General features: G+C 44.8%; 1 protein-coding gene across 5 annotated transcripts in view; it reads right to left on the reverse strand.

The window, feature by feature from the left end:
* ntrk3b (neurotrophic tyrosine kinase, receptor, type 3b) overlaps positions 1–22,051 on the reverse strand; it is a 123,070-nt gene that overhangs the window by 56,837 nt on the left and 44,182 nt on the right. For 3 of the 5 annotated variants that reach the window (XM_037484154.2, XM_037484144.2, XM_037484173.2), the window contains exons 5-11: positions 13,736–13,890; positions 12,897–13,039; positions 12,394–12,535; positions 7,860–8,159; positions 7,285–7,299; positions 4,016–4,071; positions 3,074–3,176 (exon numbers count right to left, since the gene is read on the reverse strand). In XM_037484154.2, the coding sequence (XP_037340051.2) occupies positions 3,074–3,176; positions 4,016–4,071; positions 7,285–7,299; positions 7,860–8,159; positions 12,394–12,535; positions 12,897–13,039; positions 13,736–13,890 (914 nt within the window). The remainder of the gene's footprint in view (positions 1–3,073; positions 3,177–4,015; positions 4,072–7,284; positions 7,300–7,859; positions 8,160–12,393; positions 12,536–12,896; positions 13,040–13,735; positions 13,891–22,051) is intronic. The other 2 variants (XM_037484165.2, XM_037484183.2) reach the window with 1 other exon arrangement.

Below are 22,051 nucleotides of genomic sequence, written 5' to 3' on the forward strand. Positions count from 1 at the left end.
CTAAACTCTGCAGTGACACGTAGCTAAAAATAGCGCCAGCCTCATCTTGTCCTTATGTAAACCCAGCAGGTGCCAATAATGTGTGCGGATGAGCCCCAGAAATACCCAGAACAATGTGGCATTCATTCCTAAGCCCTGTTTACATTCCCATGGATAAGTTACTGCGTTATTACGCTGACAAAAAGTATTCAACAGAAAAATCAAAGGAGAATCAGGGTTTTGTTTGTTCAATTTGTATTATCCTTTGTTTTATTAGTTTTGAATCCTTAAAAGGTGTGAATCTGCCAGAAATTACTATAATATCTGTTTTTTCAGGAATAGTTTAAACTCACTCAGAGGAAAAGACGGAGCAGCGTCTCAACACACATTGCCAAGACCTTTCCTACTTTTTGGATGAAATATCTTTTAAAGATTGCAAAGGTGACGCAATGATATACATTTAGTTGCCTATTTGCTGCACGTGCAGCAGCAGAACCTGACAGGGGAGCGTGGTACGCTTTGCTGACGTGCCTGGTGTCTTTCTATGAAGAAGTATCATTGATTCCCTCTTGACAAAAATCAGTGTGAAAGACCCTGCAAACCCACTTGTGTGATTCCCGGCTGCTTAGACGAGGCGACACCATATTGATCAGTGCAACAAGTTATCTACAGTGCGGATCCATTTTCACGGGCCCATGCGAACACATGCAGACAGACGAAGCACCTTTCATAAAACCATAATTACAACCACATAAACGGAGCGGGACTATATCAGTCAGAGCGGTAAATGTGAAAGAACCAAGGGACGGACCTGGCGGCGAGCCTTGAAATGCTAGCAAATCAATTGAATGTAGCTCACGCACACGCACACACACAAACACACACACACACACGCACGCACGCACACACACAAACACACACAAACCTCCAGCCACATAAAAGAAAAAAGAAAAAAAAGAAAAACTGAGTTTTTATTGGATGCTCAGAAACGGTCTGTGATCAAACTCAAACAGCCAAAAGAGCCACAGTGATTTAGTGGAGCGAAAATCCATTATAGCTCCAACCAAAGGTAATGACTTCTTCAGGCCTTCCAGCTGATTCTCCAGAACAAGGGTGGGAGGGGAAAACACACACACACACACACAGTACACATACACTGGACAAATCAGGCTGTTGTATAGCATGGCAGGAGGTCCTGAAAGAGTTCACGCTGACATCACCTCTCTTTAAGTCCTTTATACCTTCAATCTCTCACAGACATAGTGGAGAGCACAGCATCTCTATTTAAACTGAAGAGGCGTATGTATAGTAACCGCACTGACAAGATAAGAGCTACTGCCTGTTAAAAAAAGAAGGAAAAAGAGGGACTGGCTCTGATGTTGATGTGTTTGATTGGTTAAAAGTTCTCCATACGATATTCAGAGCGTTAATGTAGCAGCAAATGAGTCACTGTGTATTGAACAGGAAATGGGAAATGTTGGTTAAAGAGCAGCTAATAGCGGCTCAGAATTGAGCACTTTTGAACACGAAGACATGAAGCTGGGTATATTTGAGACAATACAGTTGAGCAGGGCATTAGCATCCTATGCTGCACATAACCCTGACCTCACTTTAAAAAGCTTCAACAACCTCTTCCCCCGGCACCCTCACAGCGATGCATAAAAGTACTCGTTACCTTCAAGGCAGCTGAGGAAGAATTTTATGTTTAAAAAGTATACAGGAAATGTTGAGGCATTTTTTTTAAATGATGCCCTGCAGTGTCCAAGACGACGTTGGACGTTGCCATCAAGGAGATAAATGACGCTCCTCATCCTTCCAGCTCAGGAAAGTACTGCAACTGCATTGTTTGCGCCCTTTTGCAGAAAATCTAAAATACTGAGCATTAAAAACAGCGCCTCCTTTTAGCCAAGTTCAGGCAGGTGTAAAAATGAGGCAGCACTGTGTGGGTTTCACATGGTCAAAGGTGGATATCATCCTCAAACCAGTATGTCACCAATGCTTAAATTCACGTGACTTGTTATGACATTACAAACACAAGCCTCATTAACTTCTGTTTAAGGCTTACAGGCAGCTTTAGGGCCAATGCAATAATTGCCAACACCTAAATAATTACAGCGCAGAGTTCTTTGCCGAGGTAACTAACTTTAATCCTGTAAAGTAGGTAATTATGGGGTGGCAGCAGCAGCAGCTAATGCTACTTTACACAGTGCTTGAACGCGCCTGGTTCGAGGCGCCGAGGTCACGGCGGCATGCCGCTGGAATGGAGAGGAAAAAAAAGTGACAAATGCTACGACTCGACAGGAAGGAGCAGAGTGGATAAAGACAGAACCAGAAGAAACCTGCACGGATTGGACCGTAAGCTGGAATCCATGCACAGGGGCACATGGGTGACCCGCAAACTCCGCCCCTCACTCCCATTAACACGCGTGCAAATGACGCCACTCGGCCTGCCGACTGGTGAGAGGCGTGGACGTGCGAGCAAACACTCGAGACTGAAGCACAGGACCCGAGGTGCTCCCCAGGCCTCTCCTCCCCGCACTCCGCCCGCTCTTAGATCACTGCGGCAAACGGCGCGTGCCTCTTCCAACACACCAGCGCCGGAGAGACGAGGCGAAACAAAATGAAAGCTCAGCATGCACAAAAAGCCATGTTAATCCCCCCGAATTCCTCAGCGTGATGGACACCGCTGGGCGCGCTAATTAATCCAGGACTCCTCCTTTGATGGCTCTGGCTGAATGCGTGAGGTGTGTGAGGTGTGTGCACAGCGCAGGGGTCCGTTCACATGAGAGCTGTCTTCTGGAAATGGTCCAGCGGTCTGTATGTATGTGTGGAACTCCTGCAGAAATCATCAACTTATAGTCCCATCCCAACGTTTTTTTTTGGGGGGGGGGGATGTGGCTAGTGCAGGGGAAGTGCAGCAGCGGTGCTGTTAAAGTGCAGTAAAAGGACAGACTACCACAGCAGGTGTATGTGTACATTTTCCGATGCATTGAGGTTTTGAAGAGAGGCGATTAGGGGGATGGGTTTTCTACACAATGATGCAACCGGCAGAAAGGCCAATAAAACCAGAGCGATCCGCCTGTCTGAGACTTACCTTTCATACCGAATTTGGAGCGCCGGCCGTATTTGTTGATGAGAACAAAAATGACGAGGAGGAGGACGCAGGCAAAGCCCGCCAAACCCACGGCGATGGAAACCTGGGGGGAAGGAATAACGCTGCGTCAGACTGTAATCCCCTCCAGATTTCTCATCACCTTGAACCAGGTAAATCAGAGTTTAATCCACTAGATTAAAAAGTCCATACCTGGCTGTGATTCCAGCTGATTGAATGTAATTTCAATATAGTTCTTGTGCAGAGTTACGCTTATAGGCAGTTGGAATATGGAAAAGCAACCGCTACTTTAAAGTGGTCATTATTACAACCATTTATTCTGATGAGTATGTTTGACTATGTCATACAAGTGAGAAATGAATGCCCATCAATAATTGATAAACATACTGTTCTCATCAGGAAAAGGATTTAATTTTCTCATGTGTAATGCTCTCTTTGATGATCAAAAAACTGTTATCTTATCAAATAGCGCGTCTAAATTTTACCGCTACAAGTAAAATTGTATGAAAGGTGTCTGTGTAGAAAAAACCCAAAGATGTGCAAACGTGCATTGAATTACTTTTAAAAGTGTGTAAGCTTCAACTCATAATCCATCCAGCTGAGTGGTTGACAATAGTAAGCAGCCATTATTCCCCCTGTGCTACTGGACAACAGAAGAATAACTCACCTGTGCTGATTCAACAAAAACTGTACACAATCATCATTGTCTAAACAGACAGAATCTGAAAAGAAGCCCTTGTTTTGCGTGTCGTGGCCCGTGTGCCGCAGCGCGGCATGTAAACAAACACACAGAACAAACCCCCTCGGAGGCTCCTCTGACTGAAGCCGTCTCGCTTTGTGCTGATACGAGCAGCAGCGCTGCAGAGTCCGGGGGCAACGTCTCCAGCAGCTGTTTCATCAACATCATTAAGGGAGAAAACTCACCCCAAAAGTGTCTTCATCTGGTCGGCCCACATCACCATCTGACGGCGCGGAAGTAACTGAAACACAAAAACACGCAAAGCAGGCGTCAGCGGCTCCGAATAAACCTTTAATGGCTGCGGTTTAAACGCACACTTAGAAAACAATGCATAGTAAAGTGAGTTCCCCACATGTGTCATGGCAGCATGCGCAGTGAATGCACACGGGTCACAAGTGGTTTCTGTGCAACATCCACAGTAGGAAAGTGTTGATAGCACAATAAATAAGTGTAAATAAGTGATACTTACTGAAAAGCAAGTAAGAATGAGACAACCTGCTTTGCTCTCTAGTTTCTCCAGGACATCCAGAAGGGAAAAGGCTTCTATAAATGTTTTGTAAAAGCTCTCTTTTGCAGATGAAAATACAATTCTGTGCTTGCCTCATTCAAGTGTGAGCCATTACTTGAAAATTAGAGCACTTTCCTTCAAAATGATTGAATGCATATTAAAAGGCGGTGAATTGACGCAACACCTAGCTGTTACATAGCTGAGTCAGCAGCTATTGTCAACAGAGATTTAATTGAGTTACATTGTGATTAAGTTGAGGTTCCACTCTGATAAAACGGGTATTGGGTTGTGGTTAATTACAGGTTGTGCTTCAGAGCAATTAAAACACCTGTATTAATATTTTATCAAAGCAAATATTAAAAAAAACTCAGTTAACCACCGTAGGTGAAAAAAACATTTCAAATGTTTTGGGGTTTACAAAAATACAACAAGAAACAATTGGTATCTGACAAAATGGGTCATTTTGCCATTATATCGGTGGCAAAGGAAGTGGTCGCACCATTTCTGTGATTTCTTTCACAGAACGCACCTCTCAAAGCCCGACCCAAGCCTCAGGTGAGACAAACAGAAAAGACATTTTGACATTGTTGTCTTGCACCACTGCATGCTCATGCTTATGCACCAAGACAGCAGACAGAAACAAACAAGCATAAAAACAGAATAGAAGTTATAAATAAAGCCAAGAGTAACAAAGGTTAAATTAAGTCCAATTCAATTAGCTAAAAAATGCACCACACACACTTTAAGTCCAACACACACACTTGATCCTGCGGGACTTCCAAAGACTTTGAATTATTCTCTCCAATTGATCCTGAAGATTTAGAAATGCTACATGTCGCACTTCTACAAACAAGAGTTTTGGCAAATGGAAGAGTTCTGGGACGGAGACGGCGCCGTGAAACCAAATGACCCGCTGTCAACGAAGCTCCAGTCCTGGGCCTCCAGCCAGGACATCACACAGTAATTGTGGGCAAATGAATGGCCGCATGGCAGACTGGCTGCCGGTGGCTCAGACACACCCGTAACAGTAAAGTGCATTGCCCTGCGCCAGAGTGTGTGAGCGACTGCCCTAACTACCATCTTTACATCCCTCCTCGCCAGCCTTCATCTCCGCCCCTCGCACTCCTCTCTCCTCAGCAGTGTTACTATCAGCCGGCCTGTCACTTTCTCCTCTAGCGCTGACCTCCCTCACACCCTTATCACCCAAACGTCTCTCCCTCACCTGGCCCCCCCCGCGCGTGGCTGTGCGTGTGCACGTGTGGCCCTGTGAGGTCCGCGCTGCTTCGTAATGCACGGCCCATTGGAAAGGCTGGCCCTACACATGGAGATGGAAGAAGAGCCGGACAAAGGTCAGAGATCAGAGCGGCCCACTTAGCCTGAGCTGTCATCAGCAGCCTGAGGCCCAAACCCCACATCACAGACCAGAGGTTCACCATGCGGTGCGAGAGCTCTCCAAGGCATCGTTGCAGCGATCCGGCCGCCTCACGGCGCTTTGTTCGGGGTTGGGGAGGAGTCCAAATGCAGGTTGAGTTGCTCTAAAGAGAATAACTGATAGCTGGCTTTTCCACCACAGGAATGCTACTTCATACTAAGCCAGACTTTAAAATTCTCCAAGCCGTGGTAACGGGGCTGTGGTGAGTGCTACTATTATCTACTCCAAGAGCCAGCATTACTTGGAGGTTCAAGCACCATTTCATGCTGCAATATTGTGTATGGTCCTGGACCCTACCATTTCAGAATCTAAGTAGCTGTTAGTGGCTTTGTGGTTCTCTTTTTTGGATTTGGGGAATTTTGAATAACAAAACAATAGCTGAGTTATCACAAACAAGTCCCCAATCCAGCTGGTCACATGGTAACGATCCGTCAGAGACTTTGGAACGCGTCTCGGTGAGCACAGGGTTAACATAAAACCACTTGGGTTCGGGAAAGTGATCGTAGTTGGACTTCACATCACGGTTACTTGAAAATAACTCAAAATAAGCAGCCTCCCGGGTTGAAGCCCCGTGTTTGTTTGATCCATTCGCCTCTTGTTCTTTTCTAGCATCCGGAACCGACTCATTGAGACCGCCCTTGAGCTTGAAAAGCTTGCTAGTATTAATTGCTTTAATTAATAGCCGCTGCCAACACTATTTGGCAAAATTGACGGTTGTGTCAAGGTGTTGGTTTGTCTTTGTTTTATTTTGTATTTCTGGGCCTCTGTGTGCTTCCCCCCCCCTTTGTGATTGAGTGCGTTGTCCCTGATTCTTCCCACCTGTGTCCAATCACCTCACTTCCTAGTGTCTGTGAGCCATGTGTGTCCCCTCTCCAGAAGAACTTGGCAGCTAATTGGATAAAATATGAATCAATAATCAATGAATCAGGAGTTGAGTGAAAACATTGGTGCCGTTTTTGGTTCTTAACACAACTGCTGTTATAATACAGTACAGGTGACCTCACTGTTAGAGCACATGCAAATGTAATGCAGGGCATCCTTGAAGCATCATCTCTCCCCCACCAAAAACCGACAGAGAACCACACGCCACTGAGTGGCTGCTGCTGTGCTTTAAAGACCTCAAATAACCTGGAAGCAGTTTAAATCTTTTGGCAGTCGGGGAGATCCAAGCCTGGGAGCTGAATGACTCAACAACTTGAGATGCCCTTGTGCACGCATATGAATGGGCATAGTGTGCTGTATAAAATATCAATTCTGTCTAGTAAAGGCTTCGTGGAGGTGTATGATTTCATCAGGGTCCAGAACTTTGAGCACCAGTGCTTAACAGCTTTTTAGGAAATGCAACACAAACAGATACTACACAGATACCAGCTTAACCGTGACGATTCAACATTAATTCAGGTGTTTTTTGTGTGCGTGTGTGTGTGTGTGCATATTGATTCCAGACAAACAAGTACTAAAACAAACAAAACCAAATAAACTACAGGGTTAAATTTGAAAATACCAACACTCACCTATTTCCACTATGTCTGCAAAAGAAAAGACAGAGAAAGTCACACTGTGTCAATAAATCGACACAAGGAATTAACCTTGGAATATTGACCATGGGGAGGAAATGTGCCCCTCTGTGGCTTCACTCCCCTTCACTGTGAACTTGGAGTGAACTGCAGGTGAACAGTGCACCTGACTGAACTGGGTCTGAATCCTGGCTGTGATCCAGCTCCACAAACCACTCCCTACGCAGGGAGATTCCAACAACAACTCAAATCTCCCAGTAGTTCCTGTATTTCATTGGTACAGGAAGTCCAAACAAGAAATTCAACTAGTCAAGGACGTGTTCGTGACGCCCATTTCCAAAAAGTGGGACATTGTCGTTGTCGGAGGAAGTCAGGGAAATAAAAATGTGCTTTTATTCTAAATCCATGAGTACACCATGAACATGTATTAATAACCCTTTGCAGAAATGCCTTATTTTCCGCCACGGGTACACTCGGAAATTGTGATTATGAGGAAATTGCAGCGCATCACAACAGCTCATCAGCCAAAAGCCCAGTTAGGAGTGGCTGCCTAGCGGGAAGGATCCACTCACCTTCCATGTCGGGGGCCATGAGGAAGTGACCGTACACCGTCTTGGTGACCGTTCCTAAAGGGTTGCTGGCCTCCAGGGTGTAGTTGCCGTTGTGTATGTGCGTTGGGTTCTGGAAGGTCAGGCAGCCCTCCAGGTAGTCCTGATAGAAGTCCATCTCGGTTCGGATGTAGTTGTTCTGGAGGATCTCTTTTTGCTTGTAGAACCAGCGCAGCTTGGGGTGGGGGTAGCCCCTAACGGTGAACTCGATGCAGGTATCGTGTCGCTGCTCGGGCTCAGCTAGTCTCAGGATGATCGGAGGAACTGCAGTGAGGAAACAAAGGTCACAGGATTAAGCAAAAAGAGAGTAACTTCAGAATGAGCTTTTCCTGAAAGAGTCTGATGTATTATTATTGATGATATCACTTAAATTGACGGAGCACCAAAAACATTGCGCTGATGAAAACTGAAAACAATTCTTTGAAGAACCCTCCGCAGATGAAACAATGCTGTTTGAGATTTGTTCTCTGAACTGTGACATTTAGGAGACACTGGGAGTGGCATTGAGCCTCTTCCTGCGTTGCAGCAGGATGCAGAGAGGTGGAGAAAAGCAAACACCTGGAGGGGCTGAGCTCGCCTGAAGCACACAGAGGAATCATAAAGGAGCACAAAGCCTCTCTGACATGCTGCAGCACACCTCAAATTATCACTTTATTACCATCAGATATATTACATACACAATTTATACATTGATTTGTCCTTGTAACGAGCAGCTACACTATCAAAAGAACGTCTACGTGTCTGTTCTACTTACCAGACACCCCCCTCCCCACCAATCTCCCCCCACAACTTCACCGCTCGCACACACTCACAATGTGCCGTAGCTTTTAACTCTTGCTGTGCTTTAATTCCAGCAGTTTCTATGGGTGAGAGTTGGCAATCCTATTTACGAGATCTTCTCTGAAATGTGTTTGTGCGTCATTCAGACGACCCTCAAGCCTCCCCGATGAACCCCCACCTGCAGAGACCCCCTCAGCCTGTGACCCTTTGCACATTGTGTGTGTGTGTACCCTGCACGCCTCCAAGTGGCCACCACTGCGACAAGAATGGGCTCAACAAAGCAGATTAGATAGCAGCTTCTTTGTCTCCCTCGAGATCCAATCAGTATTACTACTTTGGCACAAGTTTTCCGTGTGGGTCAAAATTTGGCGCCGGCTCATCTGGCAGATGGTGCGATATTTTGCTGATGATGTCGGTGAATGAAAGGCCATCCGCAACGCCATTGGAACTCGTCCTATGATGAGCATATGGTGAATGTATGTATAAAGTTTAATAAATGTAGCGATGTTTCATGCTGTAACCACATAGCCAGTATACTGTCACCCATCGACACCCATTGAACTTAATGCTGTTTGGGCATCTTGGGCCCTTCTTGACCCGTTAGGAATCCAGCCCAAGAGGTGTGTCGGCTCCAGGGTGGCTGCTCCGGGTTGGTACTGTTCAAATGTGCCCGGAAAAACTGTCGCATAACCCACTTCTTTTAGAGCATAATCATCTCGCTCATTGTAAACAAGAAACATGGGCCTCAACACGAATAGTGATAGACAGTGATTGACTCATTTATTAATGATTGATTGTCAAATAAATTAATAATAAAAGTGACTTGTCAATTGCAGCCCTAGTTTTTAAATGGCGTGTCCCATTGGATAGCTCATGTTTTCAAACCAAATAATTACCCAGAAAAAAGATGAATAACGCTTTCATCGCCATTTGAAAGCTGTCATTTCCTAAACTGCTTTGGCGATATTGTTCCTGCTAGACAATAGTGACAATAAAGTCATTCAATTGAACGGCTAAGGCAAGAGTGTGTGTGTGTGTGTGTGTGTGGGTGTGGGTGTGGGTGTGTGTGCAAAGCTGTGATTTGGAGCACTTGGGAAAGAATGAGAAAAAACATGGAGGGAGGAGGGAGAAAGATGGGCATGGAGTGAAGGCAGCACATAACTGTGCAGCATAATGGCAGAGAGAGAGAGAGAGAGAGAGAGAGACACAGAGAGAGAGACACAGAGAGAGAGAGAGAGAGAGAAGAGGAAATTCTTCCGTTGATGGACAGTTAGGGGCCGATCTATTCTCCTCTCAGTGTGGCTGTGACCCCGGTCCCAGTCAATACAATAAAAGCCATTACAGCGCTCAACACGGGTCCGTAACAACATGTTGTCCTGGTGGCGCTCGTATAGATGACAGGTGTTGATAACGACATGCTTTGATCCGTGAACACGGTGAATGTGAGAGCTAGTTGTGCGAGGCCATCTAGCAGCAACAAATACCAGATGAATAGGATATCATGAGCTTCTTTTCACAGGAGCAGCACAGTGAAACTCCTGTCTTGAGGAATTCAATCTGAATTATTATTTTTATTATAAGACTCAATGCCTTGTTCTACCTATGGAGCTACTCGGGGAACATGCATAGAATCTGTGTTATATGATTCCTTATTGTTAAAAGAGAGATAATCCTATAGAGGACCAAAAGACAAACTTGGCAGGTTGTGTGAGTACACAATGCTGCACAGCTGCTATTGGTCCATGCAGAACAATGACTGGCAGATTTTGCATTGTAGTTAATCACAGTTTCTCTCAACAAAAAAAAAAACTCATCTTTGAATGCAGAGAATGTCACTTGACGGCTGGTAATTTCCCTGTCAATCAGATTACTCCCTAATCAGAGCGGCAGTTTAAGCTATTTTATGACATTTCCAGAGACAATAGGCTGTGCAGGGGAGGAAATGTAATTACCATCAGAGCATGCGGTGAAACATTAATAAGTTAATTTGCAGCACCAGCAGAGACCGTCAACAAAAAAGAAAAGAAAAGAAAGAATGCCTGTAGATGTGCATCCATACAGTGTCCGCGTGGAGGGATCTGTCATTGCAGCACAGCCCTCAGCAGCTCACTTGGGGAGGGAGTGTTTGAATGGGTGACAAATCTCCCCTGTCCTGTAGCGTGATGCATTGCAAACAGCCACAATAGACTAGCTCTACGACAGCAGGCTCGCTACAAAAAAGAAAAATGTCAGACACCTTTAATAAATAGTGGCTTTGAATACAGTGTGGCCCGATTCTGCCCTGGGCCAATACACACGCTGAAGTTATCCAAGGGCTGACACATACAGTGTAATTCATGGTCTGCACATGAGAGGAACATCCGCATGATTTGAACACTTTTGTTTTATTATTGCTGAGGGCATCTTTTATATTTTGTTCATCTTTCTGAAAGGATCAAGGCTGAGCGCTATGTGGCCTGGAGGGCATGTTCTCGCTAATTGGTTATATAAATGTATCCTAACTGTACAAAACCTAATGGAAATACTATATTTACCTGCATAACTTGGCTGTTCTGCTTGTTAAAGCAAGGGTTGTCTCTCTGTCTTGTAAATTATTCTCTTAGACTGCCCGTGTTATTTAATACAGGATATGTTTTTTTTCTCCATGTCAATCAAAGTTGCCAAGACAAGAAAGCTCAACTCGACAGTTCTCACTGCACTTGCTCTATTCTAGAGCTTTTTTTTCATTTTACTCTACAATTGAACTCAGTGGTGGCTTTTCCCTTTATGGTCATTTAAAGTCTTTGTATAGGACCAAATATAAAGAGTAGCGGTTGAAAATGTGTGTATTCCTTACAAAAATAATTAAATCTGACGCCACCCGGAGATAATAGCAGTCATTTTCACATTGTGCTGTCTTTTAGTCCACTTATTGAAACCGTACCAGCCGAGCAACACAACCACAGCAGACAGGTTCATGGCCTTTAATGTGGATAAGCCACCAGCTCAGTGTTCACTGATCAGCACCTTCACTCACAGAGTGGCATTATTTCACATTTTAAGCCTTAGAGTCTTATTCAGAGGATCCATGAAGAGTGAGCAAAAAGGATCTGATAGCCACGAAACAAGAACATGAAGAAATAATGGGGCGACCGATTTGATGTTATTTTTGTTGCAGTGTGGTATACATGTCATTTAAGGGGAACGCATCCACTGAGTGATGAAGCTAGGAACTGAAGTTGTGAACATCAATATATTTTAATTGGTTGTTTTTTAGGCCACTTTAAAAGGACTGAGCTTGTTCAGGTTATAAAGGGGAAATCACGCTTTGTAAATATAAAGTTCTTATTTAAAAGGAAACACTGCTGACCCACAATCCAATTGGGAGCAAATTAATGGAGGCAATATCATTCTGCCAGTCCACCATTATGGTCACGACCAAAAGTGTTTTTCCCGTAGCGCCAATAAAATGCTGACGTATTTAAGTAAGGAGGCATGAGAGGCTGCACTTTATTGTCAAATGTTAGACAATAACTGAGGCGCAGTGGGGACTATTTTCTCATTGTGAAACGTGATACACAACGTATTGTGGCTACAACTATATTGAGCTGAAAGGCAGCTATTTACTTATTATTTAAAATGTCTCAAAGCACCGCTGTGACAAACACAGCACTAAACTACCCCCCCCCTCCTCCTTCACAGCCCTCTGCAGTGCATGGCAGACTTGGATCCAACTCACATTGTACGTTGAGCTGAATGGAGGAGTTGGTCATCCCCACCACGTTCTCAGCGATGCAGGTCAGCTGGAAGTTGTTGTCGTCTCGGCTGATGTTGAACAGCGTCAGGTTGATGGAGTGGATGTTGGGCCAGTACACGTTGGACTAGTGGAAGATGAAGAGAGACAGACGGAAAGGAGAGACAGTTACTCACTGAGTGTGAGGGATTCTAGTCTTTAACTTTAACCGAGTGCATGAATAATGGGATTGTGGAGTCTGTTGCCCGAAGTGCCTGCTGCGTCTCATGTCAACACAACAACAAATGCAATTCTGTTAATTCGTAAATAAACTGTACTTGTGTGGTCTTCTGATGCCCAAAAACACATCAACATGGACTCAAACCACCATTTATCTGATGAAAGCAAGACCCTTTTATTGTGACTGTGTAAAGGTGCAAAGTCATGGAAGCATTCGAAAAGCATGTTTGTGTGTGTGTGTGTGTGTGTGTGTGTGTGTGTTGGCTGACCAGGTGTGTGTTGATGGAGTGCAGGCCGGCGACGGTCCAGTCCACCTCAGGAAGTGGTGATCCAGAACCATTGCAGCTCACCGTCACGTTTTCGCCCTCCATCACCAACACGCTGCTGTGGCTCACACTGATCTCTGGAACATCTGGAAACACACACACACAGGCGTGCTCATATTCATACACACCGTGAGGTCAAATTCTCACAAACAAGGCTCAGCCCACTTTTCTCTTCAACCCGGGTGGTGGAGCAAAGCCAAAAGAATCAACCGGCACGAGTTTAAAAATGGATTCAGTAACAAACAGAAGTGAACGGTAAAAGTATGCTCAGCTCTGCGTCTTAAATCCCTAAAGACACCTGTCCATGTCTGTGGCATAAAGCACCAGTCAAATGTTCCATTTTGAATTTCTCATTGAATGTGACAATGTGTCCAAACTTTTGACTGGTTCTGTATTTGCACACAAAACAAATAAATCACTTTTCATTAATGTTACAAAATGAGCACTAAGGCACAGGGAGACACACACACACACACACGCACACACACACACACACGCACACACAGGGATGAGTCACCACCAGGAGATAATACTGCAGAGTCCAAAGCTTCTGTCAGAATCGACGCACAGCTCCTCACATCAGATCCACCCTCTGAACTCTGTCACACCTCCTCCCCGCCTCCCTTTTCCTCATCTCCACCTTTAACCCCTCCCTCCCTTCCCTCCTTCCTTCCTCCCTTCCTTCCTTCTACGGCTTTTACTGGCTCCCTCAGTCAGCCGTCCTCCTTTTCACCCTCCCCTCTCTCCTCCCCCCCCCCCCCCTTGCTCCTTCCTCCACTCACCACAGTTGTGGATGTACATGTTGTGCAGTCGTATCTTGGAGGCTCCGTTCCTGCAGGACAGCTGCTGCGTGTGGAGGCCGGCCTCTCCTCTCTGCTGCCACAGCTGGATCCAGCGGATGTCGCAGCCACAGTCGAACACGACTCCGTCCAGGCGGCTGGAAACATAATTAAGCGACAACGACATCAGTCTAATTACTAGGGATGTAAAATCGGAAGAAAAAAAAAAAAACGCTATCAAGTCAATGAGAGGTTAATAGGAATTTTTGTCACGTGCATAGATTTCTCATTTAGCAAAGGGGAACACAACTGACTGGAATTCCTCATCCACAAAATGACAATTTGTATATCAATTACTCAGCTTGTCTAACATTACATTTCCTGAGAAAACGTTCTAATCTTTTATCTCATTCATCCAATCAGTGCACTCAAACCATTCTATTCAAAAGTGTCACTCCCGACGAGTGTTCTAAACAGTGAGGTTTCTGAGAAGATGCATGTTTCAGGGACATGGATGAGTCCATGGATCTAGTGTTCTGCTTCCACCAGGTCGTGCGCACACTAAATGGTCTCCATTAGCAACAGCAACAAAGGAAGCGTGAACAATCTTTAGCTGCACAAAATGCTACATTTCAGTGCTCTCACGCTAATTAGAAACACTTTTCACGGTACTAATAAGGGGGGGTTAATGCAATGCACGCTTGAGTGTGTGATGATCACCACAGCAACGTCGGGGGTTTTATTCAAATCGACAGTCCAGATATAAAACAACATGCTGCAACACTGAGTTTGAATGTGAGAAAGCCAGAGGTCAAGGTATCAGCGGCAGGAAGGTATCATCAGGCTCCTCGAGGCGTGCATCTCATTCAGAGGGATGTGTGCAGTGTGAGAGTTGCATGGTTGCACTTTGTAAGCCATCCCTGCATTTCGCATGCGTCCAATTAGGAGGCTGCAATTGGCCATTTTTTTCAAAATGAATGCCTGTCCAAATGTCCTTAACAGAGGTCAATAAGATGTTGCCGAAAGCATGACTAATGCATGTGGAGGGTCCAGCATGCTCTCTAAAAATGAGGAGAGATTTCTGCAGGTGGGTTTCACTTGTTATCAGGTGCTGCCTGGATCTGATACTGTAGTCAGAGATGAGCCTTTTCATATTCCCTATAAGGCTTCGTACCCCTTGAGCTCAGAGAAAGTACATCTCTCCTTTTCTCTACTAAAAATGGGATTAGTTAACAGGTGCTATCACGTTAGAAGTGTTGGAATTATTTTTTGTAAACTTTTATGCGGACACCAATGATCAAAGTTGAAATCTAGAAAACTTCAGGAAATTGCAGATCTAATCTAATCTCTAATCTAATCTTATACTCTGAAGGAAACACTACCAAAAAGATATAATCTTATATCTTTTTGTTGTTTTCTTCTTTCATTTCAGTGATTTGTGATTACAGAACAAATACAGGACCAGGAATCAAAACTGTTTTTTTTCCTAATCAATGTTTTTTTTTTTATTTGAGCAGCCCCCCCCATCCCCTTCAAAATAAAAATAAAACAAGAACTTAATGGTAGCTTTGAATTGAGGAAATTGAAATGGAAATGGGGAGAGATTATGGCATTATGTCTCAAAGAACATTTAATTGACTATTCAGTCATAATGTTGTTGTACTTTCACTGCAATTTGTCTTTGTCGTTTCTATCAGACTACACAGATGTTTCCAGCTTTGGGAAATTAACGACAAAGGCAAGAATCAAGTAATTCCCAACAAGAAGGTGCGGATGGTTTTGAAGGCCGTAACAATAAGATAAACACATGGGTTTGTGAAGAAGAAATAGAATATTTTTTTTAATTGGCATAAAAAAAGAATACCCAGGATTATCTTAATTCCCAGTTTTAAAAAGTGAGAAATCCCCCGAGGCAATAGAATATCTGGAATGCCCCAAAGCGACCTTTCCTGGTACTCAACGCCCTCCACGGCGGGCGGAGGAGAACTCCACCTTTTGGTTGTATTCAACGCTGAGCAAGTTGAACCAAGAGGGATCAAAGCTCACCACAGCGGCCCACCGGTTCTCCCCTCCGTTCTAAAGTAATTATGTTAATTGTTAATAAGAACCACCACCTCTACTCGCTGTTCCTCTAAGGCGGCGCAGCCAAAAGCAGAAAACAGCAGGGTGCAGCACTTAAACGATGGAAACCCCTTTGCTTCAAACCTGTATGCACAGAACAGTGAAATGGTTTCTCCTGCACTTTACAGCTCCCCCGTCTAAAAAAAAAAAAAAGCTATAAAACAAACAAAAGAAGATAAAAGTTGCTGATAGAGGTCTTGAGCAGAGCACATAGACTTTGAAAACAACAAAAGCAAACAGCAGAGCGACCCCAAACCAGAGAGCCCCAGCATGGCGTTTCCCTGAAGCCAACGATCCAGCCCTCTTCTCCGGAGGAGGGGTGGTGATCTTTTTACGGGGAAATATCCACACGCAAGTGCTTGGGCTGAAGAGCCTGGCGTCCCAGGCAGAGCCAATCTCAGCGCTTCCTTTTCTTACACTGCTGTCAGGAATTATTTATATCACGTTATCTACCACGGGGCTCCCCTTCCTGGGTGCGACTACGGGTTGTGTTTCCTGTGACGCCCAACGTGTGGTTAGTTGCTCCAGGGGACTCTGCTCGTCACATTGTGAGTGTCAATACACGGGGTGCGAGGGCAAGGAGGGAGGACTCAGATGCCGAGTATAAAACTCAAAATCAAAATCACTCCAACCAAAAAAGGACCGGAAGGAGGCGCAAACAAAACAGACAACACAAACCGACTTACTTGACACAGAACGTCGACATGTAATGACGCCACACAAGACAAGGGACTCACAGGGCTTCAATACACAAGGTGCAGGTGATTGGACACAGGTGGAAACAATCAGGCAGACAATCACAGGGGAAACAGGACAAGGCAGGAAGTGAAGTTACCCAGGAACACAAGAGACATGAAACTACAAAATAAAACAAGAACCCAAACCGTGACAATAAGTCACTTTCTCTACAATACAGCTGATCCAGATGTTAATGCATATTAATCAGGGTCAAACGGGCTTCTGGATCCATCCCTGACTGTAAATGTGCTTTCATTCCAAAGAAATAAAGGGGTATTGTGGTGTTTAACTGTGAACGATTGTATTCGGGACAGTGACTCTATTCTTCATTACTCTGAAGGGACTTCCCCTTTAGCTTTTAGTATCAAGAGCTGTATTTCTTTCTCTGTAGTCATTCGTTGTTACTTACTATGGGAGGGATCATGGAGATGTCGTGCCATGAGATTGGCTTCCAGAGTCATTCATTCACAGTTGGCTGAATAAACACATGTAGCCAAGTAGTATTTTCCAACTTTGCCCTCTGTGAGTAATGTTGAATCACTGTCAGGTCTCAGGGGAGATTAGAGTTTCAGTGAAGAATAACATAAATCAATAATACATGTTGGTAAAGCGACAAGTCCACACAGCCAATGTCACATTTGATGCTCTTAACGTCATCAGGAGCTCCCACGGCCATGAGCATCACCCCCTGATCCCTGCTGAGTTTGATTGACAGTTGCCTTTGCCGCACCGTTCTGATCGGGTATCATCGGGAAACATCCCTGCGCGTCGCTTCCATCGCTCGTGCGCTTCTTCTTCTTCTGGCTTGTGTCCCGGAGAAAGCAGTTTGCTGCAAAATGTGTCCCATTGCTGGTTTCCTGTGGGCTGGAAGCCACCTCGCCATGCGGCGCCCCTGAAGGTCTCTCTCACTGCCTCACTCTTCTGCTCTCTTTTTTTTTTTTTTTTTGTCTGATGAGCCGGACCCAACTTTGGCTTATCGACAGCACCACCTGCGCTGCAATCAGGCAGAGGAGAGCGGACCCCGACTCAGGTCAGGGGGGCCTCCAGGTAGGAAAGGAATGGACAAAGTGAGCCAGAGCCTCGGGCAATCTCCTCTTTGGAGTCCAATATTTGGGAGGGACAGATTCGTAATGGGACAGACTTTTGGCAGCTATTTTGGAGGGTTGATGTTTATAGGTTGTTGGTGTTTCCGTAGTACGTCTTCAGGATGAATGATGTATTGATACATGTCCAATATATTTAATCAAAATTAAAGATTTTATTGGATTTATTGGAAAATGAACTGCAGTCACTCAAATGTAATATTTTGTGATACCATAATTCTAAAACAACATACAAACCTGCTGATTGAATTTAAAAACAGCATAAATAAGGTTTCTTCTGCATTTCCCCCATGTATAGTAATTTTTGCCAAGCAGTGTGGTTTTGAGGTGGTGACCTCTGCTGCCCCCCAGTCCGGCCTGCACTGCATTCCCATCCCCCCCCTCTCGCATGCCAGTCTTTGAAGCTTTTTGAGGAGTCGGTGTAAATGTCACGTCGCCTCCAGAAGAGTTTTCTTTGAGTGTAGCTGGACCCAAATAAAATGAAGGTTAAAATTGAGTAATTTGCCTTTCAAAGGTCTAATGCTTAATTCATCCTAACTGACAGTCAGATCAGAAGATTACAGGTTTTGATGTAATCAAATTTTAGCCTTTCTCAAAGACAAAGTCCCCCGCGTCCGGGAGAGCCGGATTAAAGAGGCGCCGACAGCGAGACGGGATCCGAGATGCACGCCGCTTCAGGCGGATCGATGCAGTGTCCAATGTTTATCGTTTGATGTCACAGATAGAATGAGCATCCTTGAATGCTTCAGCTCAACGCTCCGAACAACCTCCAATAATATACATGTATATACATGTATATATATATCTGCCAGGATGGCACCTTTTTGCACTCCTTCCTTTAGGGGGGGCGATGGGCTGGTACCGTGGGACACACGGCTCCGGTCCTTCGGCTGAGACAAACAGAGACCAGTATCCACGTCTCATCTCATATTGTGATGTCGGGGGCCTTTTCACAGCAGCCACAGAAGACTTGAGATCCCTGCGATAGGGCTGATAGCATTGTTGTTGTCACTGATATTAAGATGTATACGCAGTGAGAAAAAAAAAGTCTGTGCAACCAACCTGCAAAACAACGTGACTGTTGGGCTGGATGAGAAGTACCGGATAAGGGGAGTAACAGACTTAATGCGCATTGACTGATTCAAGGTACTTTTTCCTCACCATTCGGGTCATTGTTGTCAAGGGCGATTTTTATTTGCGGAGTCGTGTCGAAAAAGAGCCGAGCGTTGTGTGTGGATAAATAAACACTTATTTTAATGATCTTTTTATTGGGTAAAACATGTTTTTTTCAGATAACCAATCATGCGTAGAGTAGCACTTGAAAGCAGGGAATGTAACGTTTGATTCCAAACGCGGCCAATAGCGACGCTTTGATGAAGCCGTATGTTGTTTAATGCTTGTTTCAGTGCAGCGTAACAATTTAAAAACTACCTTTTTTGAGCAGCGCGTTTGATACGTACGGAGGAACTATTCTTGTAATAGGAACAGACATTTGATCTGTTTGTTCCAAACCTCCTAATTTTTATTGACACAACATGATCGGGGGCTTGTTTTGTTGCTTTAATTGGACCTAGTTTGTGCTTCCTGTGCCGTACAACAAATTGCCCCTTTGAGGACACTAAAGTCTAATTTCTAGCTTATCTTCACTTATACTATTCCTTTTTTTCCCCAAAAGATTAAAGTTGAGGAAGCAATTAGAGAGCAGCAGTGTAACAAAAAACGGGCCTTAATAAAACATACAATTAAGTCCTCCTCAAAATAATTGTTACGGTCATGCTTTAAAGTGCTTACAGTGTCATTTCAGGCTCCAAAATATTCTATTTCCTCATTGTTGCCGGTCACTGTATCCGGTGTGCGTCTTTGAAATTGCTACTCTTTGATTGGATGAAATAACATGGAATACAATTACTATAACAGCGCCTAGAGTGACTGAGATAACACGGCGTAGCGACAGCATCGTGGCAAAGGGCCGCGCTCCCCTTTCGTCACATGAAACGGAAATTACTTCAGCCGGTTTGATCTGCCTCTATCTGCATAATATCAGTGTGGTTCAGCAGCACGGTGGGCACTCGTCATTGATACTGCATTGTGTATCGTTCAAATAATTAAAGGCTACGGGGCGCCGGTGAGCGCGCTTCATTTGGCACGAGTGAATGATTGGCAGTTTGGGTGAGCGCACGGAGACGGTGACGAGAGGACCGGCCGGGACTCCGCTCATGATGGAGTGACTCATTTCGTTAGGGAGGCCTTATTCCACATGGCTTCCTTCGCTCGCGACGCCTCGGCCCCCCGTCTGTGCCGCAACGCCACTCCGACTGACACCTCTTAACCAAACACAGCAAATTGAATGGACACGACCCCCCCCCCCGCTCCTCATCAGCATTCTCTGGAGAAAATAAACCACGGGCGTCACCCCTGCTCCGCTTTGCATGTAGAACAACAAAGGCACAGTTTGTTCGCATCCAAAATGGGAGCTCAAGGGGGGAATGAGAGTCGTGCTCTGTGCGCTGCGATGGTGATGCGGTTAAGGAAGGGTCGGCGCTAGTCCTTCTAGTCTGCTGCGTGTGCTGTAGTCTGTCCAGGAATGGCAGGCCATTCAAATGGGAACTAATACTGTTCTCCTCAGGAGGGCCAAGTAGACCTGATCATGTTTATGTAATATACTCATGTGAAATCTGCACTAAGTAAAAGAAAGGAATCAGTAATGATAAATGATCGATATATATATTTATGTGAAAAGTTTTTGCATGTATTTACATGATTTTGTCTCTAAATGTTTGAAAAAAAGACATGTGAATATTGTCCTGCTTTTTTTATTCTTATGATGATGCTAAATGTATTAAAACTGAGCAGGATTTTAGAACATATTCTGCTTTGTGTATAAACAGCCTACAGTTCTTCTCAGAGTTTTGTCTCATGTGAGCGTTGGTGTTGTGTAAAAAAATGTTTATTTTCCAGTTGTTAAAGTATAGGTCATACAGTATAGTAGCAGGTATATTTTGGCCCAAATTGAAAACATGTGCCAGTCTGATTTTGAGATTTTATTTGGTCGCTTTTTCCAATGGAAGCTTGAGAACTGTCAGGAAGTGGAAAAGCCAATAATAATTTACAGCTTCAACGCTTTAACAAAAATAAACTCTTTAAACCTGGTTGTGGGGTTCAGAATGTCAGGACTCTAGGAGCATTAGAGTTGTTGGAAGCAAACAACACCGTCTATTCAAATGTTTCTACATTGGGATTGGTGCAAGGATGTTTGTGACATCAGCTTTTGTTAAATGGAGCCGGCCCAGTCCAAACCAAAGAGTCGAGCACAGAGGAAAGCGACATGAAGGCTTCTATGACTCATAGCAACATGTTGATCAAGGAAATACATTTAGGTATTTTTACACAGCGATACTGATGCTTATTGGGGCCAGACTAATATTTCCATCACTAAATGTATCACATAATATGGAAGCATGGGATTCAAAGCTTACACTATGCAGCAGCAGCAACAAGAAGAGCCCACGGCCACAGCTAGTTTAAACCAGAATTGGACAGCTGGTGAGATAACAAAAGCACAGAACTTGTTCAGTCCGGTGAAGAATTAAATTCACAACCCGATAACAGGCACAATGTGGGATTCAGAGACCCATCTGCCTGCGATGAGGGCCCACATTGAGATGACACTTGTGCAGCGCCGGCATGGGGTCCGCCACCAGTCGCTTCCTACACAGGACGGATAAGAACGAGCGGCCTGTAATATCTGCGGCCAGAAATCTTCCTGGGTACCGTGGCAGCAAAATGCTGAAAAATGCATGACCTCAAAGTCAATGTAAGCAGGGCTTTACTGACACATACAGGCCTACCACAGATCAGCATTGTGATGCTCTCTCAGAGGACCTGCCCCGCTTCCACCTCCTAAGAAATAGCACCACACGGAGGGCCTGCGTGGCGTCCTCATACGCCTCAGCTTTAAAGGCCAGGAGGCGCGGGGGACTGCGTGTTCGCAGCCCAGCAGCACAATGGGCCGCATCGACAGGACGCACCAGTGTGGGAATCACAAAGCAGATCGCTGTTGCCACGTTTTTTTTCCTGGTGGTGCAAGAGCAAACTAATTTAATCGACACAATGATCGCTGAAATACTCATAGCAAACAAGAAGATGCTGTTGGGCAGCCTCCTCCCATACCACACCATTACCTTCCCTTTGTGTGCCTTGATTGAGTCAACAAATGGCTTTTGAAATCCCAGTGCATCTCTGATGCCTATAGGTTCAGTCTTTTACACATGCTAAATTACAGGTTTTGTACAACCAAGGACAGGGATTCAAATGGAATTTGGCGACAGAGGGACAAAGGAGGGAGAGGGACGACGAC

This window comes from Pungitius pungitius, chromosome 4 (assembly GCF_949316345.1).
Source record: "Pungitius pungitius chromosome 4, fPunPun2.1, whole genome shotgun sequence".
Classification (NCBI taxonomy): domain Eukaryota; kingdom Metazoa; phylum Chordata; class Actinopteri; order Perciformes; family Gasterosteidae; genus Pungitius; species Pungitius pungitius.